General features: G+C 50.7%; 1 protein-coding gene across 2 annotated transcripts in view; it reads left to right on the forward strand.

Moving 5' to 3' along the window:
• Nucleotides 1–893: 893 nt before the first annotated feature.
• The window catches only part of Slc24a4 (solute carrier family 24 (sodium/potassium/calcium exchanger), member 4), a 155,738-nt gene continuing 131,396 nt past the window's right edge, over nt 894–25,235 (forward strand). The window contains exons 1-3 of one of the 2 annotated variants that reach the window (XM_005390329.2): nt 894–979; nt 2,114–2,263; nt 4,163–4,273. In XM_005390329.2, coding sequence (XP_005390386.1) covers nt 2,134–2,263; nt 4,163–4,273 — 241 coding nt within the window. In that variant the 5' untranslated portion in view covers nt 894–979; nt 2,114–2,133. Of the gene's footprint in view, nt 980–1,760; nt 2,264–4,162; nt 4,274–25,235 lie in introns of those variants that run through there. The other variant, XM_013517214.1, reaches the window with a different exon arrangement.

The raw sequence follows: 25,235 nt of genomic DNA on the forward strand, positions 1-25,235 counted from the left end.
CAGAAGCAGAACCCTGAGCTCTTCTATAGGAGGCCAATGCTGGCCTCTTCCTTCTCACACTGTCTAGGGATTTCCTTTGCAATTAGTTTCGTGTTCATGCCTTCAGTATCTTTGTTGGTCTTGAAACAAAGCTGCTGGAAATGATTAGAGAACCTACTCCTTGCCCTCAAGGCACCTCTAACCTGTGTCTCTATGTGAGGCAAACACAAGCAAAACCAACCCTGTTTATTCAGTCCAGAGGGAAGCTTGCAGGTGATAGCGGGCTAGAAGCATTGAGACCGGTTCAAAAAGGAAACTCTTCTCACACTTGAATGTGCACACAGATCTCCAGGGGACCTTGTTTAAAATGCACATCTTGGTCCGCTAGGTCTGGGTAGAACTGTAGAGCTTGCATGTCTCACAAGCTCCTAGGCAATGCCCATGCTCCTGCAGCCACAGAGTGGCACAGTGAGCGTGCCATTCTGCAGAACAGTGACTTTAGAACCCTCCTTAACAGCATTTATCTAAGGGGCTGGCTCCTATTTGATTTAGGGTTCCTTGAAAGCAGAGTCTAGACATTCTCTTCTTGTTCTCCCTGGCTGGCACTTGGCACGGGGCCTGTACGTGGTGGGTATCTATTTAATTAAACAGACTTGGCCTCGTTCCAAAAAGGATTTTAAGTGGACTTAACCCCTAGTATACCCTAAATGGGCACGTGATAAGTTGGCCAGGGGAGGAAGTGAGGCCTGGTGGTCCTTCCGGATAAAGGTCCCTTCCACCTGTCTGTACCTGGATTACACCTCCCGTTCTCCTTGGGAAATTTTCCTCCTGCCCCATTTTTAAAGCGGGTTACATTAGAGGGCCGATGTGAAACAAGGAAGAAAAATAAAACAAAACCAGAAAGCCCTGCAAAGCTCTAAGGCCCCGGGAACGTCAAGAGCTCAACTCTCTCGGTGGCAGAGCTGCAGAACTCACTCTGCCTTGTCCCAGCGTTTTGCAGGTCGGTGTCGCGCGTCCACGACCCACGTCCCCCGCCAGCCCCGGGAGCCTCGCAGAAGCAGATCGCGGCGGGCGCGGGCGCCTCTAGGCTTGGTGCAGCCTGTTAGCTTTGCGCGCGAGTAATTAACCTTCTCAGGCATCTCCCGCCTCCAGGGGTGGTGGTGGTGGCCTGGGGTCACCCTGGGGGTGGTGGGGAATCCGGACAGGAGCTACTGCTCTGTAGAAACCCCTGTTCCGAAGGTCCCCGGCGGTTCCATAACCTGTTTTCGCTGCGGCAGCCTCGGACGATAAAGAAAGGACTCATCGGGCTTCATAGGGGAGGAGGGGGAGAAAGGAGAGAGGGAAGGGGATTACAGTATATTGGTCAGTCAGCCGGGGCTCGCGGGCAAGGGCGGCGCGCGCCGGCGAGAGCGCCCTAGGGGGAGAGTACACGTGCTGGGCGGGAGCGGGGGAGGCGGGCGTGGGGGAGGAGGGGGAGGCGAGCCGCTAGCGGGAGGCGCCACGGCCTTGCAGACGCCAGCGCCGGCAGCCGAAGAGTCGGGGAGAAAGTTCCCGGGGCGAGCTCGCCCCCCGAGAAGGCCGACTTGGAGGCCGCTCCCCGCGAGAGGGTCGCCGGTCCCTTCGCGCCACGCGCGCTCGGTCGCCAGGGCTCGGCTAGCAAGGAAGCGGCCAGGCGTAGGGCGGCAGCGGCGGCCGCGGCTAAACTTGGAGGCGGCGGCGGAGGAGGAGCAGGAGGAGGATGCTGCGAGTGGGCGCGGCGGCGCGGGGCGCGGGGGCGCACTGAGCGCTCCCGCGGGCTGGGCGGAGCGGGCAGGTAGCGGCTCCAGCGCCCGGACTGCGCCAAGCCTGCAAACCAGGGCCGCCAGCGCCACCGTGCCGGCGACGCCTCCTCGCCACGGAGTCATGGTGCGCGGAGCGCGCACGCCGCGCGCGGGACTCTGAGCTCCGACTGCGCGGGGCGCCTCCACCTCCCCTGTCTCTTCGGGAGACCTCGCTCCCCGCCGACCTCGCTCGCGGGCCATGAAGCTTCGGCCCGGAACCTCTTGCCTCTGAGCTGCGCAGCGCCCGTTCCAGCTCCAGCGCCGCTTGGCCGCAGGCAGCGCTCCGGCCCCTGAAGCTCTCCATCCTCTCCCAGGGACGGTACCCGGCGCTGAGATGGCGCTCCGCGGGACTCCTCGGCGGCGCAAAGTTCGCGGGCGGAGAGAGATGCTGCCGCAGCAAATTGGCTTCGTGTGCGCGGTGCTGGCCCTGGTGTATTGTGCGTCCGGCCTCTTCGGCAGCTTGGGTAGGTGCCGGCACCGGCCCCCTCGGCTCCGGGTGTTGGTGGGGGTGGGGGGGAGGGCTTGAGCCGGGAAGCCGTGGGACAGCTCCCGCCCGGTCCTTGTCAGGTGGGTCCCGAGCGTCTCTCCAGTCCCCTCCCTGCCGGTAGGTAGGGCGCACCCGGGATTGCTGATGGACACTGAGCTGCGGCGAGCTGCGCGCGGCCTCAGGGGGCTCAGGACGCGGCTGTAGGTGCAGGTTACTAAGAGGGAAGCCTGCACAGCCCGGGTGCTTGGAGTGCCGGGAGCCGGGTAGCGCCGCGTCCGGCGCGGAGTGTGTGTGGGGTCTCTTGCTCTGAGTGGTCTGCGTTCCTATTCTGTAGAGCGGCAAGGGCTGTGTTTGGAGTCCCTTGAAGACCCGGACTCACAGGCTGGAAACTGGCCCTGGGTCTCGGCTCTCCCCTTTCCCTTTCCTGCCTGGTCCAAAGGGGTGCCTTGGGTGTTCTGAGGTGTCCTCCTCGAGCCTTACACGGGCTAGACAGTATAGTCTGTACCTGCGGGAGGTTGCTGCCACGTTTTGGCATTGCTTAACGCATGGGGATTAAGAGCAACTCCCCTTAATCCCCAGGGAAGGCGAGGGCTGATGTGTGCCCTGGCTGTGCACACTCCCTCCTCCGAGAAGAGGCAGGGTCTTGGAGTCCCCTAGGATATGCACCTTTCAGCAGGCACGGAGAAGAAACTTATCCAATGTCGGGGGGGGGGTGCTTCCACAAGTAACCTTCAGGGGACATTCATTGCCCCTACACTCTCATTTTGAGTGGGCTGCTGTGAATCTTTATTTTTTGCAGTGTAAAAAAACAAAAGAAATGCCGGTGGAGGAACAGCCATGGAGGAACAGCAGATGGTTCTATCTTGAGCAGATAGAAAGGCCCTTAGCATCTAGGGACCATTAAGAGAGATTTACAACCATGTGTAAACATCAAGTGGAAATGGATTAAGCACCCCCACCCCACAAAAAAGAAACTTTTTTTCAAAGCTCGAACTTTGTGATTTGAGGATAGAGAATTAAAATTTGGCTCTTCCAAAAGAAACCCAGAAAGTTTGTTTTTAACATCTTAATATCTGCTGCTGTGCAGTTGGGCAAGTTAGTGCTTTTCGTCAGTTCCACATCAGAAATAACAAAACGCTTAGAGGTTCTTGGGCATCGACCTTCTAGAAGAGGTACCATTACCCTCCTGAAAGTGTGTGAGGGAAATGAATACTGTAGCAGTCTAGAGTGAGGGTCATCTTTATTTTCTGGAGCAGGAATTATCTTCAGGAATTTAACTGCCTTTGGTGACAGACACCCTCACCTTCTCCCATGTCACTCCGTGTGGCCCTTGAGCAGCAGTGTCAGCATCCCTGAGAGCTTGTTAGCCCTGAAAGCATATTAGCTCCAAGTCCCACCCAAGACCTGCTGGATCTGAATCTGCATTTGACCGAGATCCCCTGGTGTTCTGTGCATACATTCAAGTGGGAGAAGCCCTGAGCCCTTTTGCATCAACTGTGCCTACCTGGTTGCTAACTTACCATCTGCTTGTGGTTCCTCGACAGCAGGGGCCACCTGAGTGTGTTTACTGAAAGAGAACTTAATAGTCACCTAACTAAACCCTAGGAGGGGCTGAGACCAGCTCAGTCTTACCCAAGGGCAGATGATATACTGAGCCATCTGAGACTAGACACGGTGAATTAGATCCAAGTGGAGAGTGCTGCAAGTAAGCAGGTGGTAGCATACTTCGAATCATTGTATGGCTTCCCTACAGGTGGCTCTAAACAGCCAAACAGGGCTGTTGCTGACATAGCTAGATACACATACATATGTAAGGTCATTGAGAACGCAAGGATGGCATTGACTAATGATGCCTCTGACTTATTTTCCAATCCAGGGCCCAAAACAGCTTCTGCTAGTAAATATACTCTACAAGACACGTGGAGAAATAGGAAGTTGATGGCACCGGTGAATGGAACTCATACGGCTAAGAACTGCACAGATCCTGGTAAGCAATAGATTCTTCTCCCCACCCCACCCGCTTACCCACCCCCCAGGCTTTGGGCTGGCCTGGAGATGGTGTTTATGGGGACAGCCCCAGCTAGAGCCAGGAGAGGAGGCTTTAGGAAAGCGAGTGAGGTCTTGAGAGGTAACTGCAGACGTTCATCAGCCAAGCTGCTAAATAACGTAAGTGCTTACTCAACAACTAAGGTCACCCTGGAGTTTGACGTCTTTGTCCTGTGTTCTCACCATGCTCCTAAGACGCTGTGTTTCCTTGCTCTCTTCATTTTGTTGGTTTGCCCGGCGTCTTTGTTTTCTTCCCCTTTTGCTCACTGTACACGATTGATGGAGCCCTGGGGGCAGCAAATGCAGCTGCTCTGGCAGTGGCGCTTTGGGGTGGCTTTCCAGGGTCAGAGCACACTGGGGCAGCTGCAGGGGGACACTGGGATGTGCAGCCTTTCTCTGGAACAATGGCCCCCAAGGCGCCCTGGTGCCCCAGGAGATGGTGTCCACCCTGTTCCACTTCACAAGTCTCTTAGTAATCACTCGTGGACATCTTGTCTGTTCCCCCGCCATATGCAGGCTCCGCTTAAATAAGTGAAGAAAGTTCTCGGGAGGAGAAAGTATCCACAGGCAGCCAAGCCCCCGCCACGGCTCGTCTAGGCATTAAGTCTGAGTCTAACACTAGGGGTCTTTATGAGGAGGACCCAATGGGAGATGAGGAGGATCCAAAGCAATGATGAGATTGTATTATAAACAGCCTTTTCACCGCATTGCTGGCAAATCACATACTCTTTTGGGGGCTCTGTTTTGTCTTCTGTGAAATGGGTAGAAGAGTAGTTGCCCATTTTACAGGAAGGAAAGTGTGGGGAGGGACATAGATTGCTCAAAGCACAAAAGTGGTGAAGCTGGCTTTGGAACCAGATGTCTCATTCATTTGTTCGTTCATTCATTTGTTTGCTCGTTCTTGGAGCTTATGAAGGCTGAGGGCTGAGGTCATCACTCAGAGCTGTTGGATGTCTCCGGCACCATCGACTTCCCTCCCCAGAGGCCTTCCAAGAAAGACATTTGGGACAGGGAGAAGGAGGACCACCACTTGCAGAAATGTGCAGGGACTCCCGGGATTCTGCTCCTGAGTGGCCCCATCCATCCTAGTGACCCCACAGGTGGTGGTGTCCTTGCTGTCCCTAACCTCACCCAGCACATCTTCTTTCCTGTCCAGAGAGGTGAATGTACAGGCTACCCTGACCTTGTCATGGTAAACAAGTGTAAGGCTGGAGATGCTAGTGTGGGGGCCCATCCTGCCACCCCAGGCACCTGAAATGCTACCATTAGTGTCATCCATGTGGGAAGACATAGCTGCTCTGGAGAAGGGATCAGTTAGGGAAATTTTGGCCCTGTTCTAGGGCTGCCTGTCTCCTCTTCTGTCCCCTGAGTAACTTCTGTCCCATGAACCTGATTGTGTGGTCTGAGACTGGACCCCATTTCTAATGCTAGAGTTCTCCCGTGTTCCTTCGTGGCCTCTGTATTTCCGGTATCCGGTGTGATCAAAAGTGTCCGACGGACGTCTAACACAGTCTGTACTATTTGGCAAGAAGACCTGACCTTGTCTCTCTTATGGAGAAGGAAGTGAAGGGAAATTGGCAGTGTCTTTAGCAATGACTAACATTTGCATTATGCTTTGTGTTGACTGTTTCTGGAATAGAGCTGGGCTCACAGAAAGGACTCAGTAAACAGGGTCAAATGAGAAAGGAAGTTCATTTTGCTATATCACCTACTTCACTTCTTACTGTGTTTTGAAAAGGTGGAGACATAAAGCTCAGAAGTTTAGTACTTCCTGAGATCTCTTGGGCAGGAGGAGCCTCCTTGCTTACCTGCCATACCTTCCCACTCCACAGCACCAGCTCCTGGTCTCCTTCCTTCCCTTCCAGCCTCCCCATCCCTGGGAGGTGAGACTGTCTGCCCCCTTTGCATTTCACACCGGAGCAGGCACCTGCGCTATGTGTCCAGCCCATGAGCAGGATGGGTTGGAAAATCTGAGCAGGTGCCAGACGCTGCCTCTGTCAGCAAGGAGCTTCCAACAGAATAGAGCAGACAAGATCTGGACAGGGTTTCTTGACCTGAGGAAAACAAGGTGATGAAGAAGGACTGCCAGTTCCCAGTCAGCAGCCTCGTAGGAGGCACTTCCGGTGCCTGGAGGAGGGGGAGCTTGCCCTATGGAGTTCTGGGTCTGATGTAGTGGGCGTGGACCTGATCTTCCCGCATTGGAACACAACCAATTCAGCTACCCTCATTTAGGGGAGGTCTCTGTTACTGCAACTCAGCTTAGCAGAAAAAAAAAAAAAAAAAATTACTGGCTTACTAACTGGAAGTATGGGCTCAAAGGTTAAGAAAGTGGTGTCCATGACTCAGTTTCTCTCTGTTGCTGAATTTGGTTGTATTTCAGTGAAGGAAGATTAAGTCCAAGGTCCAACGTTAGGTCCTCCCAGACTCAAAAATGCTGGGAAAGAGGGTGCCTGGGGCTGAGCTACTCTGCAGGGTCCGATTGGGTTGCATTGTCTTGGTCCACATGACCACTCTAAGCCAACTGCTCAGGGCCACAGGAGTGCAGGATCCTGGGCTGACTTACACTTGGGTTGCAGGGTCCACCTCTGGAGAGAGGGTGAAGCCTCCTCTCCCTGCTCCAGAACTCCGCCAGGGAGTGGGTTACTGGGCCACTGGGGTGCAAGTACTCAGTTCAGGGAAGTGGGTTACTGGGCAGCTGGGGTGCGGGTACCATTCAGTGAGACTCCCATCCTGCGGTTGCTGCTGTAATAAAGGTGGGCCAAGGCTCCAAGTTCCAGTTTCAGGGCCATGACAGAAGGGGGCATCCCTTGGGTGCTTCCCTTCTATCCAGCTGCTGGACGCTTTCCTGGTCTCTGGTCTCTGGAGGTTCCTATCTTGTGTCCATCTCCACCGGCTGGAGGCTCCCTGTTCTGCTCCTTCACATAAATTCCTTAAGGATGTGGAAAGTCAGGGATTTTTGAGCGTCTGACCGTGTCTATGCCCCAGCTCCAGGCAGTGTCCAGCAAATGCTAGCACACATCTTCCTAAGAACCTCCAAGGCAGGGCCTGGTCTCACTCCCTGTGCCTCCTGGGGTCTCTTCTTGGCTTGAGAGAGGACTAACTTCATCTCCTCAAACCACAAATGTGGTCCTGGTCTCTCTGGAAAACTCCGTGTTAAATTCGGACTCTTCGTTCTGCTTGAGTCCTTTCCAAGACCTCAGTGGTGATTTTGATCTCATTGTTTGCGTTTCAGCTTACGTGTCCTGTCACCCACCCATGGCCCAGTGATGACCTGTACCACTACCTAAAATAATTTAGTTCCGCCAGCCCTTGAGGGCTATCTGCTCTATGCCTAGAAGAGTCCTGGTCACACATGAAAATGGCTCAAGAGCTTTATAGATAAGTGTTTAAATGCTTAACCCCCGAATGGGTTTGGGGTGGTCCCAGGAACTATACTTTCTAGGAGTGCCATAGACAATCCCAAGGGGAAGCCAGAGCTGATGTTTACCAGGCTAGAGCCCCACTGCGCAGTGTGGTAGCCTGCCAGGAGTCTGGGTCTTGGACTCATACCCATCACCTACTGGATTAGAACCTGCAACCTAACAAGGTCCCTAGGTGACTCCTGTGTACCCCAAAACGCAAGAGTCCCTGGGTAGAGTGTAGGGTGCAGCTCCGTGGCACAGCACTTACCTAGCATGTGTGGAGCTCTGCGTTTGATCCCCGGAACTGGAAAAAAAAAAAAAAAGGAATGTTTAACACAGGTTAAGTCTCGGTTTAAAGTAGCAATTTTCCTGAAAACCAGTTTTTAAATTTTTTTGACGTAGGAAAGCTAAAAATACTGCATCATTTTGACCAGTAATACCTGTGAAAAAGCCATAATTAGTTTTTCCTCAGAGGTGTGAAGGCATGACCTGGGTTAAGGTTAGGCCTTAGATACTTATTTGCATGGTCAGTGCAGAGCAAGCAATAAATTAGGGAGGTGTATAGGTGTATGAAACAGGAATGAGTAACACTGGGTCGGTCATTAGGAATGATCTTAGCTTGGGCTTTAACAGACTTTTGTTTCTCACAGTCCTGGACACTGGTAAGTCCAAGGCCAAAGTGCCCACAGGTGGTGGTGTCTAGTGAATTCCTAGCTTGCAGGTGGTCTGTGTGCTCACATGGTGGAGACGGATAGAGCACAAGCTCTCTGGTCTTTTCCTCCTATCATAAGGGCACTAATCCAACCATGAGACCCCTTCCTCATGACCTTATTTAACCTCTGGTATCCCCCCAAAGGCTCCCCCTGCAATACCAGCACATTGGCAGTTAGGGTTTCAACCTCTGAATTTTAGGGTAACACACACGTTCAGGCCATTAGCAGAGCCAATAAGTTTCCACTCATCTCTGGGTGAGTGCACCTGGAGTGTTTGTATCCAGCTGAGGATAGAAGCTGGGGCATCAAAACCTGGTCTGTAGGCGAGACACCTGGGGAATCTGGAGGGTGCAGATGCCTGGGCTCATCCCTGACTCATGAAATCAGACCCAGTGACATTTGGAGCTTCTGAGGGTCAGAAGCTCTATGTAGATCTCCCACAGTGGCTTCCTGCTTGTCACTGCCACATCCCCGCAGCTTTCCCTCGTCACCCATTCCAAAGGAGCCATCTAAGTCACTGGTCCTCAAGGCATCTTGTTCCAGCTCCTTGCTGATATCAGTTTTATCCATTGTTACACTGTTCACCTCCTCCAAGTAGAATATAAAAGGCAAATGCCCTACTTGCTTTGTAAAACCACAGTATGTCTGTCAGTCTTTCCATCTGTAAAACGGGGTGCAAGGGCAATAGCTACATCCCTATAGGTTAGAATTGCGTGAGTTGATACCCACCAGCACTTTAAACAGTGTCTGGCCCATAACATATGCTTAGACCCTAGGTTCTGTTTTCATTATTATTCTGTCATCAGTCTAATACTGATATAAAGCATCTACACCCTCCTAGTACTGATACAAAGTCTATATATAGCAGGTACTACACTGAAAAACTGTTCGCAGAGGACAAATTAACAAGCAAATATATCACCATTTATTCTTTACCCTTCTGGAGACAAACATTTCTTTGTTTGTGCCTTTTTTTTTTTAAATCTTAGGAGGATTAAGGATGATGGTGGATGCTGAAACTTTTGTAAACTTTGCTGTATATGAAACCTTTCTTGTCTCTTAATAGATGTCATTTTACGTTTATGCTGCTGAACCGGGGCTAGCATGGCTTCCCCTGTTCTCATTGCTAGCCTCTCTATTTGAGATTGAATAAGGGTTCATCCTCCACTGTGTTATTCTTGGTCCCTCGGGTTTCCAAGCTCCTGTGTGCCATGTTTAAAAAGAAGAGGAAGAAGAGAGAGGGGTTGGTTCCCTCCTGTTGTCACAGGAGGGATCTAAGTTCTCCTTCCCACTTTGCTCTTTTGTGCTTGGGTTTCCTCTTCCCAGATGTGCCTTGGGAAGTGCCTGGTGGCTGTGTGTGAGCCAGAGGAGGTGGGGACGAGCAGGCTGATGGAGGGGTGTGAAGATGAGAGACCCCTTATGGGAGTCTGAAGACGAAGATGGTTTGTAGCTTTTGGGGGCTGGAGGCGACTGATGCAGGATTAGACGGTGGATGCTTTGTGATGTACTTGGTTCGCTCACCCCCTTGCTTTTTGTTCTGTACCAGGCTGAGGTACAGGTGGCTTGGAGGAAAGAGGGTGGCTGAGCCAGTAGGACAGGACTCCAAGCAGAGGAGCTGTGCAGAGGCTGGGCTGGGAGATGAGGAGCAGGCAGGCGCCTTCGGTGGCAGGTCTCCGTAGGCGCCCCTGTTCCCAGTTCGGGGAGCCAAGGTGCAAAATCACAAGAACTCAGGAGGAGGAGGAGGGACCTGGAGCTACAAAAAGTGCATCAGGACCGGTGGGTGGGGGACGTGCCGAGGTACAGCAAGACAAAGCGTCTGGATTCGGAGCAAACGTCTGTTCCAGCGCTGCTTCAGCAAGCTTGAGAGACAAGTCGCACATCCCAAGTTTTCAAGTTGTTACATAAAGGCAGATTCTGAGTTGGAAAAGCCAGAATTGAACTTAATACTGTGGGCAGGGAGATCAGTGTGTGTTCCATACAGCAAAAGCGGGAGGTCCGGCCTGGGTAACCTCCAGACAGCTGGGGAAAGTGTCCCCAGCTGCTTTGGGATGGTGATAGCCCGGCAGAGCCACCATCCTGTCCACCAAGGCAGGCTAGGGAAGACCTCAGCCCTTCACCAGTGTGCCTACTCTTTCCTGCTTTAGAAGGTGGGCTGGGATCAGGTGGATCCCCTGGCCTGGAAGCAAACAGTCTGGGTTCTTGACTTAGATGAGCCAAAATCCTGCCTGCTGGCATGTGGGGCCTTTCCCCCTCCCTCTCTTCCTCTGTCTCTCTCTTAAGAAAATAAAGCCTTGAAGAATATGCCGGTTTTCAGTAGCTAGAAGAGGCTCCATTGATCTGTCTTGGAGATGGTGGTTTGACAGCACGAAGGCAAACGTGTGGGTTTGAGTCCCAGCTCACCCCTTACTGGCTGTGTGACCTTGAACGTGTTACATAATCTCTAAGCTTCAGGCTTTCTCTTTTGTAAAATGATAGCAGCCCTTCCTACCTGCCTTAGCAGGTGGCTATGAGGCTTAAACTGCATGATGTGTAGAAGTACTCATGCCATACTTACCCCCAGGGTAGCTGCTGCGATTCGGACTGACCCTGCCACGCTGTTCTAAGTGCTTTTGTGTGTTAACTTACTTGCTTCTCAAAATGACCCTTTCAGCAGATGCTGAGATTGTCTTTATTCTCCAGTTGAGGAAAAGGAGACCCAGAGATTAAGTAACTATTCCAAGGTCATCCAGCCAACACAAGCAGAGCCAAGTAGAGTGTGTATATGTTTGTGTTTAATTAATAGACTTTGTTTTTTAGAGCATTTTAAGTCTATACAAAAATTGAGCAGAAAATATAGTTCCTCTGTTCTCCACCCCACCTCCAAATAATTCCCACTATTTTTAACATCTTGCCTCAGAGTGATATCTTTGCTGCAACTGAGCTGATATTGATCGTCTTGTTATTAACTATTGTCCACAGTTGACATTAATATTCATTCTGTGTTGTGCAATCTATGGATTTTGATAGACGCACAGAATAGTTTCACTGCCTTGAAAATTCCCTGGGGAGCCAGGTTTTTAATATTTTGGCAGCTGAATCTTAAGCCCATATTCTGATCCACAGTTCTTAATATGTGGGGCAGAGAGGGACAAATCAGTGAGAAGAGCTTCCCTGGCGTATTCCAACCTGCTCCTCCTTCCTGTCCGGCAATCATGGGCGCACACAACTTCTTGGTGTGTTTCTCATACCAATTTGTTTGCAATCAAAAGTTTTTTCCCCCCTTACCCAAACTCTCTGGGCCATCTGCTAGCAATCGCTCCTCCTTGCTGGGCCATCTGCTACCGCTGACTTATAGATACTCCGCTCTTGACGACATGCGGGCCTCCCGCAATCCAGAGTGCGCCCACTCGGCTTCCTCTTGAACTCTGAGGAACGTTCCTCCCGAGTTAAAAATGGAACTCATTAAGCATTGCCATGTGCTGCCTCGGGTAGAAGAGATCCAGCCGTTCGGCTCAACACAACAGGGGAATGCTTGAGAAAGAATCCTTGTATTTACCATTGTCCATTATCAAAGAGGCCATTGGCACATAGGATTTCATTAAAATGGAAGAAAATCACTGCGCCGGAGTAATTCACTATTTCGCCTGAGAAAGCAGCAGCTGTCCCCCTTGGGAAAGGAACAGAAGGTCACTGTACGGCTGGGAAGGGAAGGGACCTTCTGCCCAGTGGGTCTTCCTTTCGCTCTTAGTGTCCGGTCCTGCTTTAGCTCAGTGTGTGGCTCCAACCTGGCTTTCACAGTAACTGCCCAAGAAATGAAATGTAGCATGTGTTACTTAAATGCCCGTGTGTCCTGCCCTGTACTGGACTCTGAGCTCATAGGAACCAGTCTGTGCTGACACAGAGCATAAAATGGAACAGTGAAAGACAGGCCAGGGCTTAAATCACAGACAAACCTGCCTGTGACAAATGCATAACGGGGGATCCCTGAAGGACAGTGTTAGGGAGCAGAGAGTCAGACAGTCAGGCCAGCGGCACCCTCCCTTACCTCTAAGCCTGGCCTTGAAGGATAGTTGTGGCTGTGGATGGCGCTGGACATTTGAAAGTGCTCCCCAAGAAATCACAGCATCATCCCCATACCTGGAGGAATGCTTACTAGCAACTGCCGTGCCTCGCTCATTGGCTGTCCGAGGGGAAAGAGAAAACAAACACCAGCTAGCAGGACCAGCGCAATGGTAAGTAATTAGGCTTTGGGGATTTACCCAGGAGTCAGTGCTCACTCAGAGCTATGGCAGAATCAGATTACTTGGATTTTCATTATTTTTTTAAGCAGAAGTGATGAGGAATGGGTGTCACTGAGAAGGGGGGTACAGTACATACCACTGGGCCAGAAGGAAATTGCAAACTGTCCTTGGGGCTGTGCTAAGCTATAGTGAGGGCAGACACCCCAATTCACTGGGTGTGTTTGGCTCAGTGACCGCTCAGGGTTGATTGCAGTTATAATAATGCAGATCGCATTCTCCCCTATAGAAGCTGCAGTCAGATGTCAGCTCCTCTCCCAGCCTATAGTCACTGGCTGCATAGACCCCAAACTGCACCCCACAAACACAGTTGTTGTCTCCACTGATGATGCCATGGGTGGATCAGGAGGAGTTGGGGGTTAGGAGGACGACCTCCCCAGGAAGTATCTCTGTGCTCAGAATGTTTCCTTCAGGGCCTTTCTTATGAACATTTTGTGATTTTTCTTCCTGAAAATAACATATAAAATGCTACTAGAGATGTCTGACTTTGATACTGTACTGACAGTACAGTTATGGAGGATTGGGACAGTGATGATATATTTCCATGACTAGTGATGGAAGATAATAACAATATTCATGTTTTATGATGTTAGCTGAAAATATAATGCAGAATTAATGATAGGCATAGGAATGTATTAGAAAGTGAGTAAAAAATGAAATTTACAGATTCCAACTCTTTTGTAGAATTTCGTAGGAAAATATGCTGAGTTAAAAGAGTTGTGGTCCTTACTTTGCCCTGACTAGTTCTGTGCTCTTGAACTAATTTGCCTTCTGACTTGAGGAAAGGGGCAAGGTTTGTTTGCTTCGTTGATGTGACCAGGCTCTGCCTGGGTTTGCACCTGCACATGTGCTTGTGACAATCACACAGCACCTGCCCCACAAGGTCAGAAGCTGTGTGTTCATCTGTGTAAAGTGCTTGTGTGAGCACCTGTCACATGGTGAGCACTGTCCAAGTATGTGCTCCAGAAAATACCTCTGAAAGATAAATTGAACTGAAACTTTATAGGATAATTACTAGGACTGGTCTCTGATGAAGGGCTGAATATGAATTTTTTAAATGTAGTGCTGCTTGCTTGTCGAGTGAAAATGAAGCAGGGATGCCTGGAGCTTGTGTTCGCTTGTTATTCTTTGAAGACTGGAAGCTGTTGATTTTGCGTGGTTGACCTTAGAGAGGACCAGAACATGCAGCGGTAGTGGACCTCACTGTTTCTTTTAAATTGGGTGCTTCCTGTGGGTGATGTGACACCTGGTGAATGAGATCTCAAATTTGCAGACCAGGGTTTGTGCTCTTGTCCTGACAACCAGTGTGATTTTTGTGCAAAACATTTTGACTACCTGAGCTTCGGTTTTTTGGCCATGAAATGGGCGTAATGATGAAATAGTTTATCCTATGGGTTTTTAAGGATTAAGTACAACGTTCTGTGCAAATATGATTACTATGGTGTGCATGATTGTATCAGATGCTTAACTCTTTGAAGAATATCCTTTCCATGTGACACAGAGAAAACTAGTTATTTGGTGACTTTTCAGATTTGATCTTTGTATGAGTAAGATTTGGTGGCAACATTGCCCAGGGCTCATTTAGGCGAAGACCCCACTGATGGAATGTCTGGTCACAATAGGAGGATGAAGGAAGTCATTGAGACCATCTCTTCATACGGTGCTAATGACTCCCTTACCCCCATTTGTTCATCTTATTTCCTACTAGAGATGTCTGACTTTGATTCTGTTTTATATGCCAAGTTCACTGAGAGTGGGGCAGATCGCTTGCCGGGTGGTTTGGCTCTGTACTGTGGGTTTACTACATGGTTGAGGGATGCATGTGGATCTAGCAGAACTGTCTGCTGGGCCTGTGGGAATATTAAACTGACTTTGGTGTAGACACTGCCTCCATTCTAGAGCTTGCACTCTAGATGTGAGGATAGAAATCTACAAAACTGGTCTGTAATGTGACAGGAAGTGCTAGGTGCTATAATCCTGGTGGTAAGTGCAGAGAAAGGAATTAGGTCTTCAGTGTCAAAATCATAGAAGGCACCACATACAGGGCAGCATTGAAGATGGGGAAAGTTTTTGAAGTTCTGAAGGCTACTAACTGAGTAGACCCTTGCACAGCCACCATCGAAGAGCCCTGCACACATTGTCTCACCTACCCTGGTTCCTAGAAGGCAAGTAGAGGTGGTGTTGCCAACTCCCCATTACAAAAAGGCATAGAGAGGATAAATAACTTGCCCAAGATCTCCTAGCTCAGAATTAGCAGGGCAGGGATTTGAACTTGGGTAGCCTGGCTCTGGAGTCTGTGCTCTTAAGAGAGAGAGGTGAACCACCACCACCACCACCACCCCCAGCTGAGGGAAAGTAAGGGCTGGGTAAGTAAGTTTGGGGCATAAGGTGTGTAGGTGGGTTTGGATGGTGATTCACCCCGTAATGTAGGTTGGAATTAGGAGCCTTAAACTCCCAAGGCCTTTGTGCTCTACCTTGTGGGCTGTGGGAGCCGCTGATGGTTTCTGAGCAGGTCTGTGTTTTAGGAAGACAGCTCTGCTGGCAATGTGGGGAATAACTCACTGCGCTCCATGAGCATCTCAGGGCAGGAGAAAGTGGAGCTAAAGCAATTAGGAGCTATCACAAAGAGAGATTTAGGCAAAGGCATGTCTTGTGTGGGGTGCCGGGGGATGGACAGAGAGAGGCAAATCTTTGGATGGCAAGGTGGGAGGTAGCATTGTCAGTGCTGATTACAGATGACATCTGCAGGCCACCGCATCATCACTTTCTGGGATGGGAATTTGAGAATTGACCCTTCCTCCGTCTCTTCCTCCCTCCCTCCCTGCCTTTGACTCAGATCCTACTATGATGACCCTAGTCCAAGGAGAGTCTTTTTCTGAGCATGGTGGCTCGTTTTGCCCCATATTCCACATTATGGAGTGTGCACCTCATAACCTTATTGGACATCAGAGGCTGGAACACTAGGGGCATTCTGGGACCAAGGAGAGCAATCCACTCTGATTGGTAGGACAAGGTAGGCTTTGAAGTGTCACTGATAGCTTGGGGCATACTTGGAGGACACACTCAGGCACCTAGCACGGCTAGAAGGCTATACAGCGTTTACAGTGATTAAGCTGTGCTTTGATGTCAGTGGGTGTTTGCCGGTCAGATGGGCAGGGTGGGACATGCCTGATGGTACATATAGGAACTGCAGAACTAGCATAGGAAGAAAGAATGTGGCTAGATTAGGGTTGAGGGAAGTGTTTAGGGTTCAGGTCTTTGGGCATGATGGCTCCTGAGACTAGTTTGTGCCAGGTCCCATGTGCTACTCCAGAAGGGGGGGTTTTGCCTGGCAAAAAAGAGGTTTGAGGAGTAGGAAAGATTTCTCCCACCTTTGAGCACCTGGAAGGTGGGGCACTCTAGGAAGGACAAAGGTGTGATTCTTACCCTCTAAAGCACAATATCGAGAAAGCGTGGGTCACTCTAATCCTTGTGCTTCTCTCCCATGTCACCATGCACAGACAGACATCCTGTTTATTACAGTTTTCATAACAGCAGGGCCTCATCCCCGTGGGATTCACTGAGGCCCCAGTGCAAAGGCAATTTGTATGCCTTTGGAGGAACCTCGGAGGCATTTAAACAAAATGAGAGGAAAGAATGTATGGCGATAGAACATTATACCTACCGCGTGAAAGGAAAGAGTCTAAGGCCCTTGGTGTGGGGGAAACCCATTCTCAGAGTCTCCTGCTGGTGTCCGTTCCCCCACTATGAATTTGCAAGGAAGCAGCCCAGTGCCCCCTGAAAGAGGATCCGTCACACCCCAGGCACACCCAGTAAAGTAGCTGCAGCCCAATTTCCTTTGGTGGCCTGGTGGCCTTGTGACTTAGCCTACTTGGAGATAAACAACCGGCACGGAGGTCCCCAATATGATGCTAAAATGCCTTTTTATTGCCAAATAAACTTCCTCATGAAGGCATCTGACCTCACTTGGCCACAGAGGCAGGGACAACACAGTGGCCTGGGCACTTGGGTAAAGTGGGCACCAACTCAGAAGATGTGGCTGAGAGTCAGAAACGAGGGTCCTTATACTGAGAAGCCTTTAGCCTGGAGAAACTCAGTACCAGGAAGAGGTAGAAGCTCCTTAGAGACCTGCAAGAGTGTTGATAAAGGTGATTACTGGAGCAGACAGAATGATTTATGAGCAAGATTAGAGACGCTAAGCAGCTCTGGCTCATTTAGCTAAGCATCCATGAAGGAGGCTGTGTGAGGAAGGAGCCCCTGAGATGGTCCACCTGGCTGCGCAGGGCTATGCCTCGGAGATTGTCAGGCCAGGGCGCAAAGCCCAGGGCCAGCTCTCCTCTGCTAAAGTGCCTCTGAAATGAACCTTGGCTTCTCCATCCACTTCCCCAGGAAACTGCAGGGAAATCCCATCACCTGGGATGTTTCAATTAGACAGGGCAGCGAGCTGGAGAGCTGACTAGAGGGAGAGGCTATGCTGGCAGCGGAATGGGCTTGCTGTGTGATTCCATCTTTCTGCTCTTTAATTTCTGGATAATTCTTCTGTGGGCCTCCAAAGGGGCAAACCCTTGGAAGAGTTGCTTTGAAATCTCTTTGGTCATCTAAACCTTGATTGTGTTTTCCTTAGCCTGTGAAAATCCCAATATAGTGCAGTGTGACAAGTAGCTAAATGACTTGCAGGCTTTGGGTGACCCATATGCATTAGGAGAGAGAGAGGACAAGTTGGGGCAGTGGGCACTTAATTTGCAGGCCAGATGTGCTTGGAAGATATTGCTGCTGCTTCTCAAGCCCCTGAGTTCACTGTGAGTACTCAGAATCACACGATCAAGTCAGAGGGGAACTGTGAGATTGAGAGGAAGGCAGCGCGTGCTGTAGCTCTTTATGACTGTGCGCAAGATCACCTGGGTCCTTATTGAAATACAGGTGCAGGAGGTCTTGGGTGGGGCCTGACGCTCTGCCCTTCTGACAACCTCTCTGCTGCTGACACTGCTGCCTTCCTGGAGACCACACTCCAAAGAGTGACAGTGCGGGGTCTGCCTGTCCTGCGCTTGGGTCCCAGCTTAACCAGTAAGCTGGTGGTTTGGGGCAAGGTATTCCTCCAGCCCCACTGTCTTCATCAGTGAAATGAGCTCTAGGCCTGAACTGGCCGAGGTCCTGGTAGAATTACCCGATATCATGTTTGTTGGTTGCTAAACCCTGTGACCCAGGCATAGCCAGAGCTCGGCAACAGAAAGCTTATACTCGTGGAGGTTGTTCCAGCGTCCCCCACGCTCCTCCAGGAGCACTGGTCCACACAGTGGTCTTTCCCTTCACCCCGTCTGCTGCTCAAAACAGTGTCCAGGGTCAGAGAGCTTTGGGGGAGACTGCAAACTCTGGCCTTTCTTGGAAATGGATTGGGCCACAATAATGTAGTGAAGGTTCTGAACTAGTCCACAGTCAAGAGACCTTTAAGCTTTCAAGGTAATTTTTATTGTGATAATGTAACAAAATTTGCCATTCTAACCGTTCCAGGGTATAGTTCAGTGGCATTAAGTAATTCCCGTTGTCACGTAACTGTCATTACTACCCAACTCTAGAACTGTTTCATCTTCTCAAACTGAAACCCTGCTCCCAGGAAACACTCACTCTTCATTCTGTCTGCTACGGTCCCCGGTAACCACCCTGCCCCTTTCTGTCTCTGTGCATTTGACTACTCCACGTCCCTCCATAAGTGGAATCACAGTGTTTGTCCTCTTGCCTATGGCTTGTCCTGCTCAGCACAAGATCACAGTCCATCTGTGTTGTAGCATGGATCAGGATTTCCTTCCTTCTTAGAGCCAATGGCATAGCCCATCGTATGTATAGAGTATATTTTGTCCATTCCCATTGATGGGTGCTAGTTTCTACTTTTTGGCTATTGAGTGTTCAAATATCTGTTTGAGTTTTAAACTTTTGTGAATTTAATACTTACCAAACTGGGGCGAGTGTGTGAATGGGTGGAAAAATGTTGAACTCTTTACCTGCCAACCCCAGCCCTTGTGTTGCAGCAGAGAGGGGAATGCTGCGGTTCTTAGCTAAGGTCCTCCACTCTAGCTGTGCATTAGAGTCAAAAATACCTGTGCCCATGTCCCACCCTGCATCAGTTAAATTGGAATCCCTAAGGTTGGGCCTGGTGCAGGCTATTTTTAGAGCTCCTGGAAGATGTCATGAGCACACAGGGTTGAGAAAGTTCAGTGGGTGTGTTTGCTGAGATTCACACCTAGCTGCAGTCCAGAGCCATGGTGCCTTCTGTCTCCGGCCTCAGATCAGCCAGCTACCTGGTCACCCAGGGCTCAGCAAGGTGGTCCTGGAGTGCAAGAGCAAGGAGAGCCTTGGGTTGGCAGCAATCTTAGCCTCTACCTCCCATAAATCTGCTTCCTGTGCACAGGTATCTCTTGTCTGCATCTCCCTGGGAGGCTGGGGAAGGCCCAGGCTGCACTCACAGGAAATCACCAAGTATCTACAGACATCAGCTGCCAAAAGCAGGACCTGCCTTGCTATGGTGTTCCAGGCTGACTGCAGATTCGAAGTAGTGTCTCTGATTTCAAGGATGAGATTTTCTTCACAGAGGACACTAAGAGCATCACAGTCCCAATACTTCTCATCCAGGATGATTACTGTAGCTTCTCCTTGTCATGTAGCAGCTGAGAGATGGCATCTCTGGCCTCGATGTTCCCCCGCAGCTGGCTCTGGCTTGTAAATGGCACCCCTCCCTTGACATGAATTTGTCTCAGCACCGTGTGACCTCAGGAGCCGCTGTTTAGTGGTCTGCCTGCCCTGTCTGGAAGTTCTGATGGCCTGATCTCACTTTGGTTTGATGTGTAATAGTGTGGACGAATGACTGACAGGCCTCTAAATTATTATTTTTAAGGTATATGACAGGCCTTGGAAAACAAGCCAAAAATATATTTTTATTCCAAATTAAATCTTCCAGTTCAGTCATTTCTCCCTAGGAGTGTGTGATCCTGGGGTCTTTTGTAAGGAAGTCAGGGGCCATAAAGCAGTCAACCCCAAAGAGACCCACGCATTTCGCTGCATTGTTCAGGCAGGGCGAGGCGCCCTCAGGGGGAATCAGTTTCCTGGGCTCCTGGGGTCAGAAGCCATGGCAACTGGCCTGCATTTCCCTTCAAGCCTAGTAACGGTCCCTAGCCAAGCCAAGCCGCAGAGCCTGGGGACAAGAAAATCCCCTTCTGGTCAGGCACACAGGGCTGCAGTGTCACGATGGGCTGTCCTTTCCTTTCACTTGGAGAGGGTGAAAAACATGGTTTGAACGAACTGGTAGAAATATCTCCAGGCTGCTCCAAGCCATTGAGATCTGTGATATCCAGGGTAATGATCAGACAGCAGCAAAGGTGATGACTTTGATCCTTTAGAAGAGTCTTTATGGCTTTTTGGCTGGGGATGTAGCCCAGTGGGAGAGCGCTTGCCCAGTGGGAGAGCATGTTTGAGGCCCTGGGTTCCAACTCTAGTCATCTTGGTCTCCAACCCCTATGCAAATAGAAGATACCGGCTGTTTCCCTTTCTCTATATCGGGAGGCCCCCTACGAGCTCATCTTGCAAGCACACACTCATCCTCTGAGTTGGGTGTAAAATCCCAGCACGCAGGGCAGAGCCTGAGGCAGGGCTCTTGGCCATTCTAGGTCTGAGTGTGTCAGTCTGGGATCAGGGTGTGTGGATGCGCTGGTTTGTGGTGACTTCTGAAGCTCTGTAGGCTTAGGGATGGATCACTCAGCAGCTGGCTCTTGAGCCGTCGCCCGTGGCCTTGCTCAGCTCACACTGCCTGCTGTGCGGCTGCCTGTCGGACTAACCTTCCTCCGCGCTGCAGTTTCCCTTTCTTCCTGGTTCCCAAATGAACCGATGCCGGGTAGCAATAAGTGGCCGCCGCGACCCTTGAAACTACACGGTGGAGGCGAAGCCTCTCTGCCTGACGTGGTTCCGTCACGGCTGACCTGCCCCCCTCATCTGTAATCTTAAGACTCGCCTGCTGCCTGCAGGCTGTGTCATACAACTGTAGTCCCCTGATGTCTTTTTTTAGAAGTTGGCAGACAAAATGAAGAGCCGTTTGCAGACTTATTAGAGATTCACTGTGACTCTCCGTAGGATTGAATAATGGTTACTTTTGAGTTTACCTAATCCTGGAGGCCAGATTTTGGCAGCCAGCTTCTCCCTGCCTCCCAAATGGATTGGTGCAGCTCGACGCTCGTGCCTCTTCTGCCACCCCTGGGGCTGAAGTCTGCTCAGGCATCTGCTCACTCTTTATTTACTCACTTGTTTGTTTATCCAATAAATCCGAGAGCCTCTGATGTGAGAAGCACTTTGCCAAAGGTAAATGAATGGAGCAAGGCTCACCCCAAGGAGCGTACACCGTGAGAGGGAGAAATGTCATGACTCCAAATATTAGAGCATTCATCATAGTAACTCTGCCACACACATTCACACGTGCTCGTGCACCGGCACACACACACATACACACACACACGCATGCACACAGAGTCTCTGAAGCCAGGTAGAAATCTGTTCTCTAGTCTGTAAATTCTTTTACCCCTAAGTAAACATCACCTCAGTGCCTACTCTGTGCAGAATTCCACAGGTAGGAAGCTTGGCTGCACGTCCAGGGATCTTGAATCATAATGTGATGGGAAAGGTGAACTGTGAAATGCTAATAAGTAAAATATGCTCTAGGGTTAGAAAGAGACACGGATCTACATACTTGAGAGGCAGGTGAAGCTGCCAAGTCGTAGTCCAGAGGAGCAAGAGACGGTTCCCTCGTGGAGGAATTGGTCCTACAAATGTGAGTGACCTTGGACCTTTCAGATGGAGGGACCCCCTGGCAGGGATTTGGGGATGGTTTGTGTTATTGTTTGCTTTACCTCCAGCTCATCCTAGAGAGGTGGGGATGCGACTTGCACTTGAGGACATTCCATCTGTTGACATTGGGCATGGACGGGTGACTTGCTGTGGCCAGTGGCATGTGAGCGGACATAGCAGCCGCATGGTGTATAGCTGCCAGCTCATTCGCTTCTCCCTGAAGATAGGATGTCCTAGGTGGCATTTATTCTTCTGCCTGGATTCTAGAACGGGAGAACAGGAAAAGCTATCCCTCAGTTACCGGTTTGTGATGCAAAGGAGAGATAAATGTGGGTTGTATGCTCCTGGTATTTTGGGGATTGACATGTGGCTTAATCTTGGAAGCACTGGCTAACGGTCTCTCGGTGGTGGACCAGTGTGGCTTCTCATGCAGTGTGAAGAGAAGGTCCAAGTGGGGAGAGGGGTCATCTTGGAATCAGAGAAGAGCAGGTTTCTATCACCCAGCTAAGGAGTTTGGCTTTCTTCCCGCCTCCTACCTCAACTACAGTACCAGGGATTGAACCCAGGACCTTTGCACTAATCTACAAACCCAGTCCTTTTTGTTTTGTTTTTTGAAACTGTCTTGCTCAGTTACTAAGTTGCCCAACTTGGGCTTGAACTTGTGATCCTCCTGCCTCAGCATCCTGGAGTCCTGGGATCACAGCTGTGGGGTTACAGACTGAGAGTTTGAATTTCTTACTGAGGCAGCCAGAGTCGGGGGCGGCTTCTGAGCCAAGCATTGCTGTGATGAGGAGGGTGCTTTGGGATGGCGACTCCTACCCCAGCACAAAAGATGGATGGACCTGGTTCTGTGGAGGTGTTTGGGCTCTTTGGGGGTCTGGGCCTGGGAGAGGAGGGCAGAGGCAGCACGTGGAGAGAAGTCCCACTTCAGGAACTGGGTCTCGGTCAGATCGTTGGAGACCAGGTGAGTGCCTGAACGTGAATGGACACAGAGGCCAGTCCACGTCAGGGAGGATCTCAGCCTTGGGCCCTCCACATGCAGAGAGAAGGGGCTGACCCCTGCTGGCCAGGCTATCACGTGTCCACGCACTGCCCTGTCCACAGTGGGGCCTTCTACCAGATCACAGTGGATGTCTGAGGGACTAGGTCAGGAGGGGATGGATTTCAAATCCTCTCCCTGCTTTGACAGCTATGTTTTGTTTTGTTTGTACCAGGAATCAAACTCAGGGGCTGGGAACATAGCTCAGCAGCACAAGCGCCTGCCTAGCAAGCAAAAGGTCCTGAGTTCGATTCCTGGCACCAAAAAACAAACAAGCAAACAAGGAATCAAACTCAGGACCTTGCACTTGCCAGGCAGGCGCTGTGCCACTGAGCTATGCCCCGGCCCCCGCTCTCTGCTTTGAAACCTCCCAAAATCCTGCTGCCGCCCAAGTTGTCAAAGGTTGAAGGTATGTGGGTCAGTGGCTGTCCAAGGACGCAGACGGAAGCGGAGGGTGGGAGTGGGCCTGTAGAGTGCACTGAGGCCCAGAGCAAAGTTCAGTCCCGGTGTGGACCTTGGGTCCTGCAGCTGGCCCCTTCTCATTGGCCGATGGGACGGCATCTCCCAGTCACTCATCTCTCATCCAGCAGTGTGGCTAAGAGCGGTGGCTGCAGAGGGCCCTGTCTCTGCCACTCCCCGGCAGGGACCTGGGGCAAGTTACTTGTGAACCCTACCAGGCCTGAGTTTGCGCATGTGTACAGGATGGGGGTGACAGCCCTGAGGGGGGATTTGGGGTAGTGGGAGGGGTGTGTTTCTGAATCACCCACCTGTATGCCAGGCAGTGCTCCGGGAACTAGGGGGACAGCAGTGGACACGAGTTCCTGCCTGTGGGAATTGCTGTTTTAGTGAGGAGCAGAGGAGAAAATAAACACGCAAATAAGGAGATGTACAATGTCAGGCAGTAGATTCTGTGAAGAAAAACATAGTGGGATAAAGAGAGAGTGACTGGGAAGGTTCAGGAATCAAAGAATGTATGGGGCCTTGGAGCCTGGATAAAGGAAGCAGGGCTTTGTGGATACCTGTAGGGGAAAGAGGACCATGGGGACTTTGCACTTGCTGTTTTCAGCCAAGAAAACAGGAAGTGCAAAGGCCCTGTGGAGACATGTGCTTGTCCGTGTTGGGAATGGCACAGTGTGACTGGAATAGAACGAGCTTTTGAGCTCTTTCTTTATCCTTGTAAGGAAACCACAGCTTTCTGCTTCCACTTCCAGTTTGGGTCTTGTAGCAGATAGATACAGTGCTCTAGAAAGCAGCAGAGGAATATGAATGTCTTGTTATTCTGAGGCCTTAGGTTGTTGTCAGAGCCTCAGTGTTTCCATCTGTAAAGTGGGAATGGTCTTCCCTACCGGTTCAGATGGTTGTGGGGAACACACGTGCTGTGTGTCCTCCGCCTCTCTGTGCAGATGTTCAGTAAACATGAATCACTGGGAGCCCTGGGAGAGGGCGACCTGAGGTCAAGGACAGAAGTGTCTTTCCCAGGTAACACGTGGGGGTGAAGCCTAGGGCCGTAGGGAGTAAGGATGACTGTTCTAACCACAACCATCCACTTTAAAGAATGAAACGGCCCTCGCTTCAGGCTGTGATTTGTTTGTGGCCGTGGCTGCTTACTGGGGTGATTTCACCCGTGAAGGGGGAAAGTGACCGCGACGGCTGGTATTTTGAACTCGGGCTGCGGTTCTCCACGCTGGCCACTCCTTGATCACCTGGGGAGCTCCCACGGGTCCCGATGCTGACACCGCGCCGCAGACAGGCCGTAATCCTGGGCGTGGGCCCAGTCTGCGTGGGTTTTAAGTTTTCCCTGCTGATGAGAATGTGTGGCTGTGGTTAAAAGCCACCTTGCCAGGCTGGGCAGGGCTGCGGCCTCTCTCTTGCTCTGGCAGTCTGTGTGCGCCAGGTTCCCCGCCCTGTGCTGTGGGCAGGGGTGGGAATGTCCCCACGAGCCAACATCCCACTGAGCTACCTCCTTGTGCCTGGTCTTCTACTATGGTTCATTTATGCAGCTGGACATAGCTTGATATTTTTTGTAATCTTCTAAAAACAGATTCATGAAAATGAGAGTGCTTTACAGTTGGCTGTCCGCTCTCATCAAGAGCTGAGCACAGGCCGTCCAGTGGGTTCTGATGTTAATCCTGTTTCTCTTGCCCAGGGAGTTAGTGGTGAGCCTAACCAGTGTGCCCAAGGGAATCAATGTGGTACATCCCTGATGCCGTTGGGTGCCCCACACCGCACTTGTAAGGGACCCTGAGTGTGTCAGAATGTGCAGAACCTTTCACAGCCAAAACAACCAGCTGACTGGTGTGTCCATCCACGGCCTCAGACCTCACGAATGGCAAGAGGCGGAGCCAGAAACAGTGAGTTTTCAAGGCAACATAGCGACCAGGAAGGGGTGATTCTTCTCATCAGGTAGTGAGGTTCTCCTTGTTCATATTGTTTCCCTTATTGCTTTGGCTACCAGGAAGCACAAGTGTTTAATGCTTAATTGCCTTAGATTTACTTAGAATTTTTAAAAATGTAATTAGCCGTCCCTACCTTTCCATTGCTTCTCCATACTGTTACTTAACTTCTCTTTTCTCTGATTTAAAGCCTTTTGGGGAAATGTTTGCTTTGTAAAAATACTTTCTATTTATCTTCTGGGTTTCTCATATAAGAG

This window comes from Chinchilla lanigera, unplaced genomic scaffold, assembly GCF_000276665.1.
Source record: "Chinchilla lanigera isolate Chin_1 unplaced genomic scaffold, ChiLan1.0 scaffold00037, whole genome shotgun sequence".
Lineage (NCBI taxonomy): Eukaryota > Metazoa > Chordata > Mammalia > Rodentia > Chinchillidae > Chinchilla > Chinchilla lanigera.